General features: G+C 35.8%; 2 protein-coding genes across 3 annotated transcripts in view; one reads left to right on the forward strand and one right to left on the reverse strand.

Moving 5' to 3' along the window:
• LOC116178838 (protein gooseberry-like) overlaps positions 1–20,430 on the forward strand; it is a 38,213-nt gene that overhangs the window by 13,751 nt on the left and 4,032 nt on the right. Inside the window, exons 2-4 of one of the 2 annotated variants that reach the window (XM_031498464.1) lie at positions 1,787–2,100; positions 2,149–2,263; positions 13,141–13,771. In XM_031498464.1, the coding sequence (XP_031354324.1) occupies positions 1,787–2,100; positions 2,149–2,263; positions 13,141–13,771 (1,060 nt within the window). Of the gene's footprint in view, positions 1–1,786; positions 2,264–13,140; positions 13,772–20,430 lie in introns of both variants that reach the window. The other variant, XM_031498463.1, reaches the window with a different exon arrangement.
• LOC116178839 (acyl-coenzyme A thioesterase 13-like) lies at positions 18,012–18,896 on the reverse strand. Its single transcript, XM_031498465.1, has 3 exons — positions 18,709–18,896; positions 18,473–18,663; positions 18,012–18,431 (listed from the first exon to the last, which is right to left on the reverse strand). Exons 1-3 carry the CDS (start codon positions 18,805–18,807, stop codon positions 18,278–18,280), a joined length of 444 nt encoding a protein of 147 aa, XP_031354325.1. The 5' UTR covers positions 18,808–18,896; the 3' UTR covers positions 18,012–18,277.

A 20,430-nucleotide genomic window follows, 5' to 3' on the forward strand; every position in this document is an offset into this window, starting at 1 on the left:
ACACCTAAAAGAGATACACATCCCAACCAAAATAGAACACATTAGACATAAAGGATGTCAAACTGTCAAATATTTTTTAAAATTATATTATATGAGTTTTTACTGCCGTATTAGAACTTTTTTTCAAATAGTAACCCACATTCTTTTTAAGGAGCTATGTTTTTGAGTGTTTGCCCATTCAAATACGACACAAAGAATTATTAGTTTAATGAAGGCTAAATTTCGTTTTTGACCGAGTATTAAATAGCGGGTTATATACGATACTTTTGAAGCAAGAATTTTCGCCTAGGGATGATTTATTAAGGTTTAACTGTGCCTGGAAAAGTTAGAAAAATTGGGGTGTAGCGGTTATTTCTTTTGCGAGTTGCGGTAAAATCTGCGACTACCAATTTCGTAATCTTATATTTGAATGTCACTTCATTAATTTACATACAGGGTGGCCCATGTATCTTGAGACAGTCAATTCTTGCAGAAACTAGCGGTGATATCAAAAAATGAGTTATATAAAATATTCTTCATATGGATGCTATGCAGATTTTCACATAAATGTCCCTTAAGGGTCAAGTGTAGGGTAAACTAATATTATTATTCTACATCGAAAAATAATATAACGTTGGAAACGTTTTTTTCCTACACTGACTATTTTTTGTAGACTACGTGGGGTACACTCCCCGGAATAAGATACCCAACCATCAGTGTACTTTTGCCCTCCTCAAAATGTCATTTTGGATCCGCCCCTGGTCCGAAGACCAGCTCAGCGAGGACAGAAACTTCAAGTAAAGGGCACATCCTGGGTTGCTCCCAATGCTCAGTAAGCCTAGGGACCGCTTTCGGCTTTTAGGAGTTTTAAGCAAAAGTGTCAGAAAAGTTACCGCAGGGCCAAGCGTTCATAGCTTTTTGTTCCTTCGATGTCGGCTCTTCCTATCATTGGCCCAATTTTCATTCGATTTTTTTTAATTTACGCAAAATTTAAACTAAATTTGATATAACGTGACTGTCACACAAAAAAAAGTTAATTTAATTTAATTTATTTGATGAACTCCGGGCGTCACCAGAAGAAACATTCCAAAATGTACAAAGGCGGTCCTTTATAATTTTAAATTATCTAAAAAGAATTCGTATGTGCGTCAGAAAAAAGATCTACACTTTAAACAGCATAACTAGATAACATATACAGCGTGTTGCATTTAAAAATAGCAACTTTGGGTCAAATCTCAGAAACGATGGTTCAAAAATTTTTTTGACTACATCACTGGATTCTACGTAAAAATATCTAAAATAAATAGTGTTTACCTTTTTCTATCCCACATGGGTAGCAGAATATAAGGTCTCAAAAGTCATACTTTTCGTTTTCACCCTGTACCTTTAAAACAAACGTGGATAGATTGATTCTGTTCGTCATATTAAAAGTTTCAGAATAAAGTGGCACAGGGGGTCGACAAAACCGCAACTCTCTGTCTTTAAAAGCAGCTGAAATACACGGCAGTCTCAATTAGAATAGGACACACGGTATAAATGGTATAGTATGTTCAAGCTTAAATAAATTCAATACCAAGTACGTAATATTGACACACAAAACGAAACATACAGTTTTTGAATTCTTCATCTCCTTTCTAGATTTGAATCAGAAGTAAAGAACCAAGGGTGGAAATTGACAACTCCCATTTTGATATCCTTGTGTTCACCAGAAACTCCCTCCAGAAATCTTGAGTGACCCTCGGTGGGTGCTGGTTAGACTTATCCCCTGATAGTCCATGGTTTTTGCTTACAATGCTTATTGTTTTAGGGCAGGGGCGCGTAAACCAATTAGGCGGAGTATTCATCAACGGGCGACCTCTTCCAAACCACATCCGATTGAGGATAGTCGAACTGGCCGCTTCCGGCGTACGTCCCTGCGTGATATCGCGGCAGCTTCGCGTGTCCCACGGGTGCGTTTCCAAAATTCTGAATCGCTACCAGGAAACGGGCAGCATACGTCCCGGCGTGATCGGCGGCTCGAAGCCGAGAGTGGCGACCGTCGAAGTCGAGACCAGGATAGAGCAATTGAAACGCGAAAATCCCGGCATATTTTCGTGGGAAATTCGCGATAAACTCATAAAGGTTGGTAATTTCAGGCGAGAATTAGAAATTGACACGCTTCTTTTTCAGGAAGGTATTTGTGATAAAAACAACGCGCCTTCTGTAAGCTCAATCAGCCGACTTCTTCGCGGTGGTCGGAAGGATGAGGTCGATCGAAAGAACCACTCCATCGACGGAATATTAGGTAATGTAGCCCCTTTTTTTCTCGACAAACAGAAGCGTGAGAATTTGAGAAACGTGATTCCGAAACCATTCTAAATTGTAACGTTATACCTGCGGCGGTGGCGATAAAAACGTTTAACACCTGTATAGTGGCTATAAAAATCAATATAAATTTAAAAATTAATTTTAGTATAATTTTCAGATAATAACGGAGGTCGGGTCTGTTATTTCATATAACGCGTTAATGAGCTTATCCACCTCTTCCCGAAAATCGGCCCGAAATACGCAAACGTGTTAATTGAATTATGAAAGCGTCCGTAGAGTTTTGATCAAAAGACACGTGGTTGATTTTTTGGACCTCACAAGTCGAGAGAATGACGCAACAGAAATTTCGCCTTCATTGAAGAGGTTTACATAATTATACCTCATTTGATTATTACTTTCCTATTCAGGATGATGATCGATTTTTCGTGATTGATTTTTGGGGTGTACCCCAAGCTCTGTTTGTGCAAGTCCTTTATGAAGCGAGTAATTGAGCCCGCAGGGGCGCAGTGGTGCATTCGTACACCGTGGCCAAGTGAAATAAATCTGAAATGTCCCATATTATTGGCTGAAAAACGCTTATGGTGCGCCCGACAAAGGTATTGCAAAATTTAACGGCAATACGCCAATTTACTCAAACGCAAATTGCAGCTGCAGTTACATGTTCGGTTGCAACTTACTGTGAAAATTACCGATAAATTACTTATTGATTTTTTTTATTAATTAAATAAGATTAATTGATTACTCGCCAACGCGTATCGTGCTCGCTATCGACAAAGTTAATAGCGGTCGAAGTGCTCGATTGAAAATTTAAAAAGTTTTTCATATTTAAAAGCACAGAAACAGTAATTTCTAATTCATCTTGAATTTTTAAGAAATGTTAGCGGATGTTAACTCATCTCAGAAGCTAATATCAGGTTGGGGAACCGATTCGGTCAAAAATAGCGAATTTTCTGAATTTCTTAATTTAAAGTTTCTCAGTTCCTTCTTGGAATATGGCGTTAAAAATCATTCAAAATGTTTCGATAGTCCTTCAGTACTTTTAATAAAAATTTTAAAGAACCTTTTATCCCCTTGCATTGCAAGGGTATCTAAGTGAATTTAATGATTTTAAAAGCCCAAGAGACGGATAGGTTATTAGGCGCTCCTAAACGCTTCCCAAGGCCTTTAAAATCTTTCAGTAATCACATGATCCCCACAGAAAGCCTTTCCAAAATATGAAAGTTTGAGAAATTTAACAACGCCTCAAAGACATGGATATATAAAGAAATCTTTACGTACTTAAAACTATGCTTAGCAATCTTGACTTGAGACTTCGAAAATTTAGCCGCAAAGTATTAAGGTTTTTAGAGGTTTCTAAGGATTTGCAAGTATAGCCGACGATCTCGAGGAATTTTCAAATATTCCCGAGGGTTTGGGAAACAGAGGATCTCTCTTTTCACAAGAATAATTCCATCGGTTGACACCTCACATAGAAAACATGCAATTTTCATTTTTTTCTAACTGAAAAAAGCACAAAGCTTAACGTTAATTCAAAGTTATTTGAAAAGGGGGATATCGAGTGCATTTTTGTAGGATTGGGGTAAAAAACAACTCAACTATATAATGACGGTTTCCTAAAGGGATGTGGGATCCTCTAAAACAATTTCTTATTATTCCAACACCTCGATTGTTGCGAAGATGTCTTTTGCTGATATTCTCCACTTGTGGGGTGCTTCTTCTCTGTCCATGTGCCCTGAGCAGTTTTCAGGGTAGTTTATATACTCGGGGCATCACACTTTAAGAAAGCCAAATTGGTACTAGCCTATCAATGTCCCAACTTTAAACCTTTAAAAAAATTACAGTCAATATTTTAGGTATACAGGGTGTCGTTTTTCGCGGTTCAGCATCTCGATTTTACCCGATATTAATTAAATTGTGACAAGGTGGTAACATTTGATTTTTTTCTAATTATTTATATTACAATAAAACTAGGCTAGACAACTCCCTTCTAAGGAGAACGTAAATACGGTATTCTAAGCGAGGTTGTGGAAATGACATTCTATTTAATATTTCTGGCATTTTGCCTATTCACATAAAATTTTAAAAAAACGATTTGAGGATAAGGAGGGTAACAAAATAAGTTTAATGCTGTTCTGTAGTCAATATGGCCACTAAATATATTTCACTAGAATAGGGTTAATAATGACTATAATTTTTACTTATGTGGACAGTTTTTTTTTTGTTAAATGAAATGAATTGTTAGATAAGTTTAAATGATACAAAGGAACCCAGCTCTCACAGAGTTAACCCAAAAGTGCTTTCATTTTATGATATTCTCATTAAAATGAAGAGGTTTGTCTCAAATGACCAACATCTCTAAATCTCTAATTCAAATTCGGTTTCAAGTTTGAAGTACTAAAACACTGGAATTTTGAAACATTGGAAAAAGAGATCGACATTTTTAGGTGAGGACGATTGGCAATTGTAGAAATTCAAAAATCGCGGAATATTAAAATTGAAATTTTCACAATTTTGTTTATTCTTGAAATTAAATAAATTCATTTTATGATGTGGATATACCGAAAGTTCGGGGTATCTAGAGGTCTCGGGGGATTGGTGTATTAAGAGAGCGGTTCGTAAATCAATTTTTTCTGGGCAAAGATCAAACCCAAATTATTGATCGCTTTTTCATGGTAAAATTTTCTGAAAATCAACTGAATGAAAAGCAATTTCGACTTGGCACCACAGATTAAAATAGTCTGTGATTATACTTTAATGAAAACCATAGTGAATCCTTAAAGGAGAAGCAAACAATTCATGAAATGTATCCAATCAGCCTCAGTTTAGTTAAACGTAAAATAGAAAGATTGGAAAAAATCAAGATTGGTTTTTATCTCGGGTTTTATTCATCTTTTTATAAAAACCATGGGTTTTAAGAGATATTCCAATACGGATGTTAGTGTTTTTCATGAGCTGTCAAATTCACTGAAGAATAGCAAAAATCTTATTTAATTATGGTTCCCAGATCGTATTAAGAGGTTTATCATTTAAAATTTGTTTGAGAATAAGAAACAAACTTGACCGAAATAAGGACAAGTTAAATAGTATATTAAGATACAAGTGTATAATCAAGTCTTTAAAGCACGCGCAACGAGTTTAAGGGCACGACGCAAAGCGGAGTGCCTTTAACGTTGCAAGTGCTTTAAAGACCAATTATACACGTGTATCTTATAGTATTTTTTATTATACCTGCAGTATGATTTAAAAATAGGAAATACAATGAAGTCATATTGACGTTATATTCGAATACATGTCTAATTAAGTGGGCTGGGTGTTCGTAATTTCACGATTGCCATGGAAATGTCACTTGACGTTTACTTATAAAAATCATCGTCTTTGTGAATTATAGTATTTTCCGTTGAAAAAGATAATACACCGTCCATTAAATCGATTGTTGTAAAATCTAAACAAACGTTGGTAGGTGTAAAATTCAACTCCAGTAAAGCCTATTATAAAGAATATGAAAAGTTGTTTCCATGGATGAATAGGAAGTTACTTACGAATACAGTCTTAAATGCATCCATAATGCTGGCATATATGAAGGAAATGTCAAAGGTATTTAAATCTTCTATATTTTGGTGCATTCATTCAAAATTTTAAAGCAATGCTGCGATTAAAAAGTGGAACAGATTTGGAAGCATACCCTAAATTACGCGCGTTTGTGAAAGCTTCAACCAAAGGATAGGTACAAAAGCCAAATAAATGTTCTGCATTTACAGAAAGCGAGCTAAGAGGATTTTTTATTTCATTCAGATGACAGTTTCAAAAGTCATACTTGAAGTATCGTTACTTAGCAACTTTAAAGCACGTGTGTTTTAAAGGCCCTTTTTCGCACGCATATGAGTGTTTAAAACGGAGATTGTGATTCAGGTATAATAAAAAAGTAATTGTAAACGATTTCCACAAAGCGCATTTCCACATTAACAATGGGCTTACAGTTTACTTTTATAAGAAACACAAATCACCTCAAAATAAGACATATACATATATAAATTTTTGGATATGCATTTTCAATTTACTCATTAAATAATAAATAATAATAATAATAATAAGAGTGCCTTCCTCTGAAATTTCAGAAGAATTGGTTCACAAATAAGCAATGTAGGCCTGTGGATGCATAATAATTTTATTGTGTCTTTTAGTGTGCGTATCCGCAGTATATTTTTTTGGTGTACGTTTAATTTATATTTTTAGGAACCACTTTCCTTTAAAATTTCAGAAAAATCTGCGCATAAAAAAAGTTGGGTATGTGCAATCTATTTTTTTCAAAAAGTTGCATTATGATAAATAATGACCCAAACGGTTAACCGTGGTTTCCAATAGAGCGAATTATATATTTCTCTATCAATGCATTTCACCGCTTCCCGAATCAAACTTTGGGTTTATTTGATCCAAAATTATTGCAAAAATAGAGAAAGTTTTATGTTTAAGTTTTGCCCAACCAAAAATAAAAATGCAACAAACGTATAAAATTTCTAAGCACAATAAACGGCAAAAGTGTAAAATTATGAGAAGCAAAAATATAGGTTTTTTTTCTATAACTGTCTGTCTTGTAAGAGACACAGAAAGAATTGCTTCCTTGGTGAAAGCCTCGACACCATAACGATCCAAATACAAAGGAGTAGCTCTTAAGATACGCGACACAGTCATAGAGACCGGACGGTCAGAAGGGCGAACGAACCCACAGACGGGCACACAAAGTGCACATTTTTTATTTTTGTGGAAATGCGCTATGACATAGCTTCTGAATACACGCAATCCACTTTCTGGCATACATTTACAGTTTCCTTTTATACCAAAAATAAAAAAAGTTGAATTTGCGCATACGCAATCTATTTTTAATATTTGCGCTCAATTTAGTTTTATAAGTACCACCTTCTGTAAAAAAAATTTCAATTCGTTTTATGAAAAATATCGCCAGTTAAAATTTCGAAAAACAGTGGATACACTAGTAAAAAAATTTGATCTGAGCCTAATTAATTTATTTTTTGACATGCGTATTCATTTTCCATGTAACTTCTGCAACTTCTGTTAAAATTTTCTAAAAATTCGATCACAAATAAGAAAGTTAGCGTTGCACAATGCACATGTGCAACCAGTTTTGTCATGATACTTCAATTTCATTTTACAAGAAAAATCCTACCTTAAAATTTCAGAAGAAATAAAGAATGTGGGTCTGGGCATGCGGAATAATTGTTGTATGTGTTTTTAGTCTGCGTATGTGCAATTTATTTTTTAATGTGCATTTAATTCATTCTTTGCTTTTTTTTTAATTTCAGAAAATCCGTCCACAGTTAAGAAAGTTAGTACTGCGCATGCACAACCTATTCTTTGACAAGTCATTTCAATTTGATTTTACAAGAAGCATCTTCAGGTATTGAATGAAGCACAATATACGGCAAAAGTGGAAAATTATGGTATTTGAAAAGATAATTGTTTTTAATAAACGCAGAAAAAAATCCTCCCTTAATGCAAGCATCGATACCATAAGGAACCAAATAGCGAAAAAAGTAAAACAATGTCTCTTAAGATAAAGATCTAGTAGCGGCACGACCGTAGGGAGGGACACGGGCGAACAGACGGACGGACATAATCAATAGCGCATTTTTTTTTATTTTTGTGGAAGAGCGCTAAAAAATGTAAACTTTCCATGCTTAAAATCACTGCCACGTTTAACGTGTTATTCGAAAATCTCTAAACGTTTAAAAAAGCTTTGTGTGTCTAACTTTTAAATTTTAATTTTTCAAAATTTCTGTATTTCAAGCACGCATATTTGCCTTAGAATTGCATGCGGCCCCAAGTTTACGGAACCTAGCCACGACTGCGTGAGTCACAAAATTCATAAACAGGAATTCTACGCAAAATAAACTTCTGACACGTATGACCATGGCTATAAGCTTAATACATACCCCACCTCACGAAATCTCGCAAACGTACAGGCATACGCAAATACCCAGAAGGAGGCCATCAGTGTTGCTGAGCCAAATCTCATAACGACCTAAAAATTGCAAATAGATCACTTTTTTTAGAGTAATCTGTACCTGTTACCTTAAAATTTCCATACTTTTGTCGTTGAATCGTTGAACATGGTATCAAAATAATGTAATAGTGTTGATCACTTTCCCAGCACAAATTCACTAAAATGGTTAATAAATTAATATTGCAAAAATTAGTGAGATCAAACTGTACGATATCGATATAATCCACCCCGAAACACGATCACAACCAAACTGGTAAGAAATACTGTTTAATCGTTATCAATTGAAACTTGTTTCTTAAATTTAATAAATTTGACGGCCTGATTACTCATCGTTGTATTAGCTGACCAATAATTGTGCAGGTAAATCGCGATCGCTAAACGTAAACCCCTTCCTTCCTATTTACTTTACTAGAAATTTTCTGGACGATCTGGGAATCTTCTTGAATTTCTAAGAAAACAGAGTTCGAAGTAATCGAGAATAACTTTTTAAAGTTGATGGTGATTTCTCCGAAAGGAAACGTTGCATTGAATGAGAAAGTATTTTTAATTTTTTTGTATCTATGCAAGTAACATAAAAAAATCAAAACGAAATTGACAAATTTCGGTTTGTCTGGCATCTCTTCGGAAGTAATCGAAATTTTCTAGTTTTATTTAAAGCATATTGCATAATTGCACATCTTTTCTCTAATTTGACCAGCTTCGTATCTTTTATTGTTTCGAAGACCCCCATGATGGACATCCTTATTTTGCACACAGTGTATAGTGAAGATTTTTACTGTATTCTGTAATGTATTGCATTTTATACGCGCAACTATCTAAGAAAGACTGCGTTGCAAAGAGAAGCAAAACAAATATTTTTTCCACAAAATTCGTACTCCTATTGCCAAATTAGCAGTAAACAAGGGAATTTTTGACTTTTTTAGTTACAGAATAATGAAATAAATATATCATCTTTAAATTTCGACTGCGGTAATAAAGGTCTCTAGTTAGAATCCAGGTTCAGGCGTGGATATTTGTAAATTTATGGTGGGTTCGGTTGGTAGAGTAACCTTGGCTGAAACCGCGCCCGCTGAAAAATAAAGACCAACAATAAAATAAAATAAAATACAAAATTCGACAAACTTGACCACCTATTGCCATTTGAGCTGTAGACAAGTGTAAATTTTGAATTATTTAGAACCAAGAACTACGAGAGTACCATGAGAAAGGGATGATAGTTATGGGAAAGGGTTACGAGTCCTTTAATACTTTTCATATAATTTTGCGGAAATTGTCATTAAATCTTCCTTTGCTGAGGACCACCCGGTGGTACGTTCTCTACAATACTTCTTAGAAGAAGATCTGATGATGTTTTCTCAAAAAAGAGCATAGGGTTACTAAAGGGAAAATCACCCCGGGGGTACCATGTGAAAGGGATGAGGGTTATGGGCGAAGCCCTTCTTTGCTTTAATATGATTTTTCGGAAATGGTAATTGAATTTTTCTTTTTTTGCTAAGGAAATTCCAGCACTGGAAATGAAATTTCTATTAACCAAATTGCTCTCTACTTTATTTTGAACGATAGAATAAAATACAAAAGAAGGGTAAAAGGAAATGTATTATGCACCAGAATAGTGAAATGTCATAAAAAAAAAGGCTGTTTATGCACTACATCAATGAGAGAGAACTGTTCAAATGATATACAAGTTATAGTGCTCTTTAAGGCAGTCAGTAATCCAAGCGTTTATAAAATATACGAGTAATACATAAACCTAAACGGCGCGGTGAAATTTTTTATCAAATTTGCATAGCTCGTTTATAGTTCTGCAGGTATTATTAGTAAGTAATAAAGAGCGATTTAATATTATCGTAATTAAAGCGTAGATACTATATAACGACCTGCGATTTTATTATTTACAGTTGTCAGTTATTTAAATTAGGTTTATAACGCAAACTAGTAGTTAAAGTGCCATGCGTTAGCCAACAGATTACGAAAAAAATTGCGAAGAAGGTGAGATACCTCAAACATACCGTATGGGTTCGATTATTTCCTTCCTTTATGGAAGGTAATCCGGTCCTCTTAAAATAATCTTTGTGGGTTAACACAAAAAAATTCTTCGGTGGTCAGAAAACACCTTCTCACATCCTGCGCACAGATTCATTCCCTGTCTTCATATTTACGGCAAAAAAAACCTCAAATGACTAAATCTAGATAACGAACCATAATCAGTATGAAGTTGTTCCGACGCATTCCTCTCAAACAACATATCAGACTGGGCACCCTAAACCTCCTTAAAAATCTATCGTGGGCCAACCCACAGTTGGTTAGTCGCCTCTTACGACATGCAGTGTCTCTGCAGTAGGGTTATTCTTTCCCGACCCTACACGGGTAAAATCCAAACAGACCATACGATGAAGAGAAAAGAACTAAGACGAAAAAAGAGCACAAACTCTAAGTGAAGCCGAACAAGTTTGCCCGTGCTTATCCACTGGGAAAATAAGAATTCACAGTTTTCGGTCCGTCAACAACTGTTTCGGTGGATTTCTAACGAAGATGCGAGGTTTTTTTTTTTTTTGTGTTTTTGTTCGAGAGGATTTTCTTAGAGAGATGTCAAGATTTGAGGAAAGTCTAAAAAGAAATAAAAAAACTTCAAGATGAATCTCAAAATAATGGGATGCCAACGTGAGGGAAGAAGATCCAAAGGGAACACGAAGATAAATGGAAGAGAGCCTGAGAAAGATTTCATATAAATTTAAAGAGACTTTACGGGGATGATCAAAGGTGCATGAGGGGGGACTCAAATAAAATTTAAAAGGGAATTTAGTGAGCGGTATTTGATGGGAAAGATGAAATATATATTTAGGGAAGCTTGATAACAGATTATAACAGACAATGGCTTATGGGGAAATTAACCTGGGAGGCTTATAAAGAGCTTTTCTAAAAGCTCATGGAGTCTTAGGAAGACCTGATGGAACTTGAAATGAACTTACGAAGGATTGTATGGGACTTTGAGGAAAATAAATGGAGACCGAGATCTTGATTGAAAGAGAAATTGAAAAAGAAATTAAGAATTGAACGTGAATTTAAGCGCTTCTTCGCAAAACTGACATTTTTTCTGGTTTCTTCCACTATTGTTCTGTAAAACCTTCTAAGGCATTTCAAAATCATTGTATGCATCTTTGCGTGTTCTTCCAGAACTTTTTTGATCTTTCTTGATTCATCTAGGTTAGAAAGTCCCTAGGGATTTATGAAATAAGACAGCTCCAGAAAAATCAAAAGTGTCTCTGGTGGAAAACACTACAAAATTTCAAAGCAGAGTTCTGAGCAGGTTTTCACAGCATAACTGAAAAAGATCCATGGTTGTAAATATGTGGCTCGATAATGAACTTCAAAATTACCCGTAATCTGTGCCAAGATTACGAGTAACTTTGAACTTTTTTACAGAGCAATTGAGAACTTTCTAGGTGCTTTCCAGAACACCCCACTACCCTCACAGAGACCTTTGAGAACTTATGCAGAGCTTTTAAACTTAGTAGCTTGCTACTCTGAAGCGCTACTATTTTGAACACCGATAAGTACCTTCCCAAACTTCTTATTACCTTTACAGAACACACTACTTCTCTCCCAGATATTTTCCGACTCATTACAGACTCTTGAAAGCTCATGCAACGATTTCTAGCTCATCTTCAAGGGTTACTAAATCCCAGAGATTTCTGATCTGCGAGTTCGAACGTACATTCCCTGTCCCTTTGTCCTTTTTAAACTTCTCTTCATGCAACTCTCGCTGGGTCGGTATTCTTGAATTTCTGGGAGGGGAAATTCTCCGGAAAGTGGACGTGGTTCACCTTAAAATGTCGTATTCTTGAAAACGTGACTTGGTACGTGGCCGTTCGCCGCCTTTTACATAAGAGAAAACGAACTTTCCGCCAGCAGCGTTTCTAACCTGAATTGCTCTCGAAAATTCCAGAAGATCCAAAGAATCCAAAATCTGTGGTAAGGCTTAGAAAACAGTTTAGAGGGTGCTAAATGCTTTCCGAAGTGTATCAATGCCTTGTAGTGCAACGAATTGGCTTTCGAGACAATAAAAAGGTTTCCAAAGTGAAATACCGCCTAGGTCCTTAGCGGTTTTTTTTTGTATGCCCAGATTTCATTCTTCAGCTCAGAGAAATGGGCCAAAAAAGGCGTGAAAAGGCGATGAAAATGCGTTTTAAAGGTATGTAAGCGAAGAAACATTTTATTACGAATATAAAAATCGTTAAATAAGCAATGAGAAATTCTGGAGGACTTCCAATCCTTAAAGATACGCCAGAAAATGTCAGAATGCTCTCGAGAAACCTGAGGTTTCCTAGTCCTTTAAAATCTCTTTTCAGAAATATTTAAAGTCTTTCTAGAGTCATCTGGCGTATTTCCCAAATTGTATTGGCCCTTTCCAAATCTCCTCTCCAAAGATTTTTAAATATTTTTTCAAAGCCCTGTCTAAAGCATTATCTATGTTTCAAGGCAGTAAGCTCTTTCCAAATCGCTCTTCGTATGTAGTTTCTAAAACTGGCTACACACGTGTAATGAATGAGTCTACAAAGCTCTAAAAGGTCTAAAGCACCTACTACAGCATTTGCCTTCCCGAGCGTTTACTCTTCTGGTACTTCTTCGAGTTCTATATTTTTAGCTTCTAGACCGCGGGTTGATTTTTGGTTATTGAAGGGAGGGGGAGGGGGACATTGATATGGTTTAATATATTATATATGAAGGGCGCCCTGAAGTATGAAAGTTTGATAACTGCCACTATAATCTATACGACTAATTACTAATCCCAAGAAGGATTACTGTCTCAATATAACATTTTCTAATTTTTCTAGGTCCAAACTGTTCCGGAGACGAAAGCGACACCGAATCTGAACCAGGAATCCCGCTAAAAAGAAAACAACGCCGCTCCAGGACAACGTTCACCGGTGAACAATTGGAAGCCCTCGAAAGGGCTTTCGGCAGGACTCAATACCCGGACGTGTACACGCGCGAGGAGCTCGCACAGAAAACCAAGCTGACCGAGGCGCGCGTTCAGGTTTGGTTTTCGAATCGAAGGGCGCGATTACGTAAACAATTAAATTCGCAACAATTAAACGCGTTTAACACGATGTCCCTCCAATCCGCCTTTCCCGTTCAGCATCAGTACTCCGACCCCGCGTTTAATCAGGCGTCGTGGCCGCAGCAGTCGTACGCCCTCGGCGCGTCAACCCTTACGCCGCCGAGCACCCTTTCGCATTCTTCGACTACCACCAACACGACCGCGACAAGCACCCCCTCGTACACCACCTACAATTCCACATCGATCGAGCCCAACGTGCTGAACCCCACAAATCAGCTCGGATACATGTCGCAAATATCACCCAACCAACACGGGGTAGGAACCCAACAGTCCGCGGTGTGGAATCGACACTCATCCAACAACAAAATGGCCGAAAATTTAAGCAGTTGGCATGAGAATTACAGGTACGTTTTTTTTTCAAGTAGAAAAGTGCTCGAGAGTAACGTTACCATTCAGAATTATCGCGTACGTTTCATTTAAAACGTTATTTGTTGCTTTGTGTTCGAGTTTGTACGTGACTTTGAACTTTATAGGTGGGTACCGTGTGCTCACATTAAAATATGTAGTTCGTAAAGGAAGCATGACTACGTAATACTTATAGAAATGCCTTTTTTGTGCGTACATGTATACCGCTATTCTAATGAAATAGTTGTAGTAATTTTGGTTTTTTCAATGAATAACTCTGCCAATTAATTTCGGGTTGAAAAGCCTGCTAGATTACTGCAAAGTCAATAAGTAGCACAAATCATGACTGGCCTCAGTCCTTTTTCGTAGAACTGCTTTCATATATTTTAAACATCACGTACCCCCGATTGAAAATTTTATTGGAAAACTGCTTATTTGTAAGGAGGGTGGCTATTGTTTAAATAATATGTTCATAAAACTTGGGCTTTTGTTTAATCAAAGAAAGAGCATTTAGCAAATTGATTATTTTGATAAAATATCAAAAATCACTTCCATTCATTCCGGCACCTCCACCTACCGTAAATTATAATATGCACCCCTTATCAAGTGACACGTTTATTTTATTAAATCCTCGAACTAGTACATTATGCCTTCAAGTCTTCAGATCACTCAAATTCTTGGGATCCAGAGTGTTAGATTCTTCTTATTATTGAAATCAGCCAAGATGTTCAATCTGAAGCTTGAGATTCGTCCATTTTTTAATCTTTCAAATCCTTTAGATCCAACAGATTTTTAAATTTCTTAGATTGAACTACTTGAATTCTTCGTACGCTCCATACTCTTCAATGTCCCATTACATATTTTTCCATTTCGCCCTTCGGCTTCCTTTACTCTTGAGAGTATTCGAGTCTTTTTAAATCTTTCTGTTCCCTCACCTTCTTCTTATTCACCTGTTTCGATTATTTGGATTCGTCTCATTCTTCGAATTATTCTTGATCGTTTTTAGTTTCTTAAGATTTTTTAGGCCATTTTAATTCTACTTTTTAATATGCTTCCCATTCAGTTTCATATTCTTTAAATCCCTTAAGTTTTTCGTGGTATTTAAATTACCTGTTTAGTTCTCTTAGTATTTCCCATCTTTAGGTCCATCAGATACTTTATTTACTTAAAATTGATCGAATTCTTCTCTTTCTTCGATTCCTTGAGAGTTCAGGTTATTTGGACTTGTCGGATGCTTCGGATACTTCGAACCACCTGTACCCTGTACTTTTTTAGAAATCTTCAGGTTCGTCTAATTCTTTACTTTCGTAGTTGTCGCATTCTCTCCATTGTTCGGATTCTTTCATTTGCCACAATTATCTGGACCCAGGTCTGGACCCTTCTGATTTTTGCGATCCTTCAGATGTTTCGGATATTTTCTATTTCAGTTCTTTCGTCTTCTTTGAATTCTTCAAACTACATTTCTTCGTATTGCTCAAATTTCTCAAGTTTTCACAACCTCAATTAATAATTAAGATTCTACCAATCCTCGAATATCTTAAAATTAAAGCACGGATTTGAAGAATTAAATTTATGTAATCGTATTTCACGATCACGGAATCTAAAGTGAGTTCGGAAGATTTGCATTTTTCCAATTCGTCCATTTCTTCAAGTTTTTCAAAATCTCTTAAAACACCACCTTCACTTCTTTCGCATTCTTCCACATCTCTGCTAGAGTTTTCAAAATATGATTAAGAGTAAGTTTAAGATTCTTCTACCCCTACTTGGATCCTTCACAGGGCGCGTATTCGGTATATGGTCTTACATCGCTCTGGATTCTTTGATTTATCAAATTCCTTTGACTTTCAAGTTTTTTTAGTTATTAAGATTGCTCGAAATCCTTAAATGCATTTTTCATATTCACTTTCTTCCAATTTCCTCAGATGGTAATTCCTATTCCTACATTCCTTCATCGATTTCAGCAGATTCGATCCCTTCATGTTGGTCCAGTTCTTCACATGTTCAAATTTGATTTTTGATATTCCGTATTCTTCAATTACTAAAATTCTTTGGAATTCTACGTATCCTTCAAAACGTTAGAGACGGAACAATTCTAATTAACAAAAGGAGGTTTTTTATCAACTACCGCCCCTCATTCTAGCCCCTTATCAAAAGAGGGGGTTGGGGGGAGCGGGCTTTATCCTTCATGCTACTCTAATGAAAAGTCTCAACGAAAGTAATTAATTTCTACCAACAATAAATAGTCGTCCTCTTCGACTCCTTATCGAGATCGTATATAATGCCTTATATCTCAAGAACAGACTGTCGGAGGAAGGTACTCACAAAGGGCGATGGAAGACATATATCCTAGCATATATCTATTGGTGATGTCAAAACTTTCACAGCGAATATCACGAAAACGCTTTGTCGGGGGAAAGTAGTCCTAAAGACAAAATAAACCGTCGTCTTTATATTACTTTTAACGTAAGTAATTAATTTTATTATATGAATGGCCTATGATTACAATGCTGATACGAAATTTTCAAAACGGGTAAGAGTTGAATTCTTATCTTCATGTCTACAGCTTGGCCAGTAATCCACAGGAATTAACAATTTTGAAGAAACAACCCTTGCAGTTGATAAGTGCTAGACAGGATTTTAATAAAAATATAATATTTGTCTCTGTTTTCTGGACTAATGCGTAATTTCTTAACGGCTAGGGGTTGAATTTTTATGTTCATGACTACAAATTGTGGTTGAATTGGTACGGCGTTATCTACAGGGTTGCTAGTGAACCCCTTAAACTTAATAAATAATAAATAAATCCAAGAAATAAAAATTTTAATACGTTGACACCCCTAGTGCCTGCTAAGAAGGAATTTTTACTACTAATAAACTTACCTAATTTAAAAAGGGCTAGGGATTGCCTTTTTATGTTCATTTCTTATTTATTTATCAAACAAAAAAATAAAAACACCAAATGCATGGTATAACTGCACCCCTTGATAGTGACATCTGCAAGAGAAATGTCACTGAAATATACCTAATTTCTGGGGTTGAATTTTTATGTTCACTCACAATGAATAAAAAAATTGATGCGTGGCTAAATAAACACCCATTGTACGGATAAGTGCGTGAGTTTAAAAAAAATTTCGTAATATCAAAACGTCTAGTGGTGCAAGGTTGTAAGAGAACCCCTTAAGCATAATCAATTAAAAAAACAAAAATTTTGATGCTCTGTAAATGAAACGCCCCTTGCAGAGTATAAGTGCTAATTTAGAGGATACATTTTTTTAAAATTAGGTACCTAATATTAAAACGGCTAGGGGTTAAATGTTCATATCTACAGGGTTGTGAGTGAACCTTTTATGCACAATTAATCAAAGAGATAAAATGCACCTTGCACCTCTTGCAGTAGATCGGTGCCACACAAGAAAGCAATTTCCTTGAAATTTTCAATTTAGCTAAGGGTGAAATTTTTTTGTTCATGTCTGCATGGTTGCCCCTGAACGCTGTAATCATACTCAATTTATGATATAAAAATACTAGATGACAGATAAGAATGACACCCTGTACGGTGCCGACCAAGAGATTATTTTTCATTAAAATAATCCGTCTTGTAGTTGAATTTGGTTGTGATATATTTACAGGGTGTCCAGTGATAAGTGTAACTAATCAAACAATTAAAAAGTTTTAATGCGCTGCAAAACACCCCTTGCAATGTGTAACTGTTGAGTTAGAGGGAATTTTTGGTGGTGGTTAATATCGGTTTTTTTTAAGTTGGTTTGTAGGACTGTGAATACCGACTGCACGTTAGTAAGGGAAGTATTGCATTGGGGTAATAAGTGACCCCCCACCCACTATTTTGACGTTTTAGAGCTCTCCTCTCCAACGCACACGCTTGTCCCAACGGTGGTTCCATTTGTAAAAAATAGCATTGATAGGTTTTTTGCAATGTCTCTGAGCTCCTTCGTGGCATTTGCGTAAATTTTTAGATCTGATTTCTCTCTCTACCTCATGAGGTTCGGATATAATCCTTTGTTGTAGTACAAGTTTCCGTTTGAGCACCTTGTCTACGTATAGCCAGCATAACGACCTGCAAAAAACAAAGCGGATTCTCTCTGTCCCCAAAAGTGGGACGAGAAAAAGATTATCGCAGGTCAAGAAACATTTTCTTCTGGCCTGTAGTATTCCAAAAAATTATAAACGCAAAACTATGCTCACAGAAGAGATATCAAAACGTTCTCCTCCTTTCATATACTCCCACACACAAAAAAACTCTTTAATCTCTCAAATATAAGCCTAATCATTTTACTATAAAGATGTGACGTCGTAAAAAATGTTTATCAATTAAAAAAAGCACACTTGACTCAACCAAAGCACAACTTTTCATAGATCCACCAAGAAGTGGTACAATCTGATAGAATTTGAACTATGGAATCAAAAAAAAATCGAAAAATCAAATTTAACACGCTTCAAAAATCGATTTCAAGAAATCTGTCAGTTAAATTAATTTAATCAACATCCTACAACATGTACTTCGTATGACGTACTTTTGCACACAGTTCCCCCGTCTCCTTGTCGGTTATCCTACACTCCAAAAACGCGAGGTTTTGTCCGCACTTAACCGTTTTGGCTTCAATCTGTATTACTTTCCCCAAAGGAATATCCCTCACGAAGCTAAAAACGAAAACTAGATCAGCACAGAGATTTTCGCTTACCTCACGTGAATATCCGCGGTAACATTCGCCTGAAAGCAGCAGTTGCTGTGCGTTAAGTGCGCCAAAGAGGTGAACGTATCGACGAGACCTGTCAGGAAACCACCCTCTGCTGTATTTCGACGACCGACGTGGTCTTTGGAAATTGTAAGTTCCGCAAGACCGTCGCCATTTTGCAGTTCAATTACATTCATCTAGAAGTTGTCCGTTGAGAACCCAGATTTTTAATGTCCACGTACCGTTTGCAGAATTTTGTCGTAACCAGATTTTAGGTTCCTAAAGTACTGATTGCCCTCCAGGGTGCCGAATCTGCGGATTCCATTCCAGATCGGATTCATTTCTCGTCAACCAAAACATTATTTCGTAGTTGTTTCGAATTTCATAAACCGATTTCGGTGGCATGACGAAATTACTGATACGTAGCACAAACAGTAAGTTTCTGATAAATCCCTAGATAGTAATGGGGACAAGGCTAAGTTTATTTCAAATGTTTACGCGCAAATTTTACGTTTATAGCTGCTCTCCAAACAATTCCTCCTTTCCTTTCTTGTTTTCCAAAAATATTTACTTTTTTTTGTAATAGACGGCTTTGCAACTTTGCAAGTATTGACTGCTTGGAAGGTATTATGTTATCAAAAATCTCTAAACCTTCCCCATATAGTTTTATTCGTTGAAGTTTTTAAAAATATCAGCGACTATAGTTTCGGCGTACTGCCATCATCAGGCGATGTGAAAGTTAACAGGAAAACGGTAAATTACAAACGTTGAAGACGAATAAGACGAACATGTTGTTTTTTTAATTATTAACTTGCCGAAGCCAAGTGAAAAAACCTGAAGGGTGGTTAAAACGGAAAGGTTGTCCTAAGTTTCAAGACGAATTATTATCAATCCTTGTTAAGACAACCAACCGGAGGGTTGAATTTTTTTTTTTTTTTTTTTTTTTTTTTTTCAAATTCAACCCTCCGGTTGGTTGTCTTAACAAGGCTAATTCATCTTGAAACTTAGGACAACCTTTCCGTTTTAACCACCCTTCAGGTTTTTTCACTTGGCTTCGGCCAGTTAATAATTAATAAAAAAACAACATGTTCGTCTTATTCGTCTTCAACGTTTGTAATTTACCGTTTTCCTGTTAACTTTCACATCGCCTGATGATGGCAGTACGCCGAAACTATAGTCGCTGTTATTTTTAAAAAACTTCAACGAATAAAACTATATGGGGAAGGTTTAGAGATTTTTGATAACATAATATATTTCAACCCCCATTTCGAGGAACGATGGATCAAAAAAAAAAAAAAAAAAATGCTTGGAAGGATTAACCATTGAAAATTTGCAACGAAATTTCATTACTCAAATATAAAATACCCCAAAGATTCATTTTTTGAATCTCTTTGCTTGTAACTGGAAGCAGAGCTGGGCAGAATACTTTCAAAAAGTATTTGAATACTAAATACTTTTACGTCCAGCACAAGCGAATACTAGATACAGATACATTGAAAAGTACTCAAATACTTTAAAAAATAAGTATTCAAATACTTTTGAATGTATTCGAATACTTTCAAACGTATTCGAATACTTTAAAAAGTATTCTAATACTATCAAAGGTATTCGAATACTATAAAAAGTATTCGAATACTTGTCACTCAAATACATTAAAAATTTAAAATGGTATTATACTAGATAAAAGTGTTAATACTACTTAAAAAATCAAGTTATACTTTGTATGGGGTTAACTTTTTTTATATTTCTATTGTTATATACAAATTTAAGGGGAGTAAAAGCGTATTATTATTATTATATTATTATATAGGAGGTACCTACCAGGACCTTTCTTATACCAGTTATATCCTTAAGAATACGTGTACCAGTTTTCAAAGCGATCGTACGTCGTGCACATGATACGTACGCCTTTCTGAAATGAATCCTAGCGATTTTGGAACAGATCCATTTTTGACCATCCGTTT

Source organism: Photinus pyralis, unplaced genomic scaffold, assembly GCF_008802855.1.
Source record: "Photinus pyralis isolate 1611_PpyrPB1 unplaced genomic scaffold, Ppyr1.3 Ppyr1.4_LG8, whole genome shotgun sequence".
Lineage (NCBI taxonomy): Eukaryota > Metazoa > Arthropoda > Insecta > Coleoptera > Lampyridae > Photinus > Photinus pyralis.

What these genes read in the sequence shown, in the direction of transcription:
- LOC116178839 (XM_031498465.1), bottom strand. Translation starts at nt 18,807, where the DNA reads ATGAATCCGATCTGGAATGGAATCCGCAGATTCGGCACCCTGGAGGGC. An exon ending in ACGACAAAATTCTGCAAACG is followed by an intron (nt 18,664 to 18,708) that starts GTACGTGGACAT and finishes GACAACTTCTAG; the next exon opens with ATGAATGTAATTGAACTGCA. An exon ending in ACCGCGGATATTCACGTGAG is followed by an intron (nt 18,432 to 18,472) that starts GTAAGCGAAAAT and finishes TTTCGTTTTTAG; the next exon opens with CTTCGTGAGGGATATTCCTT.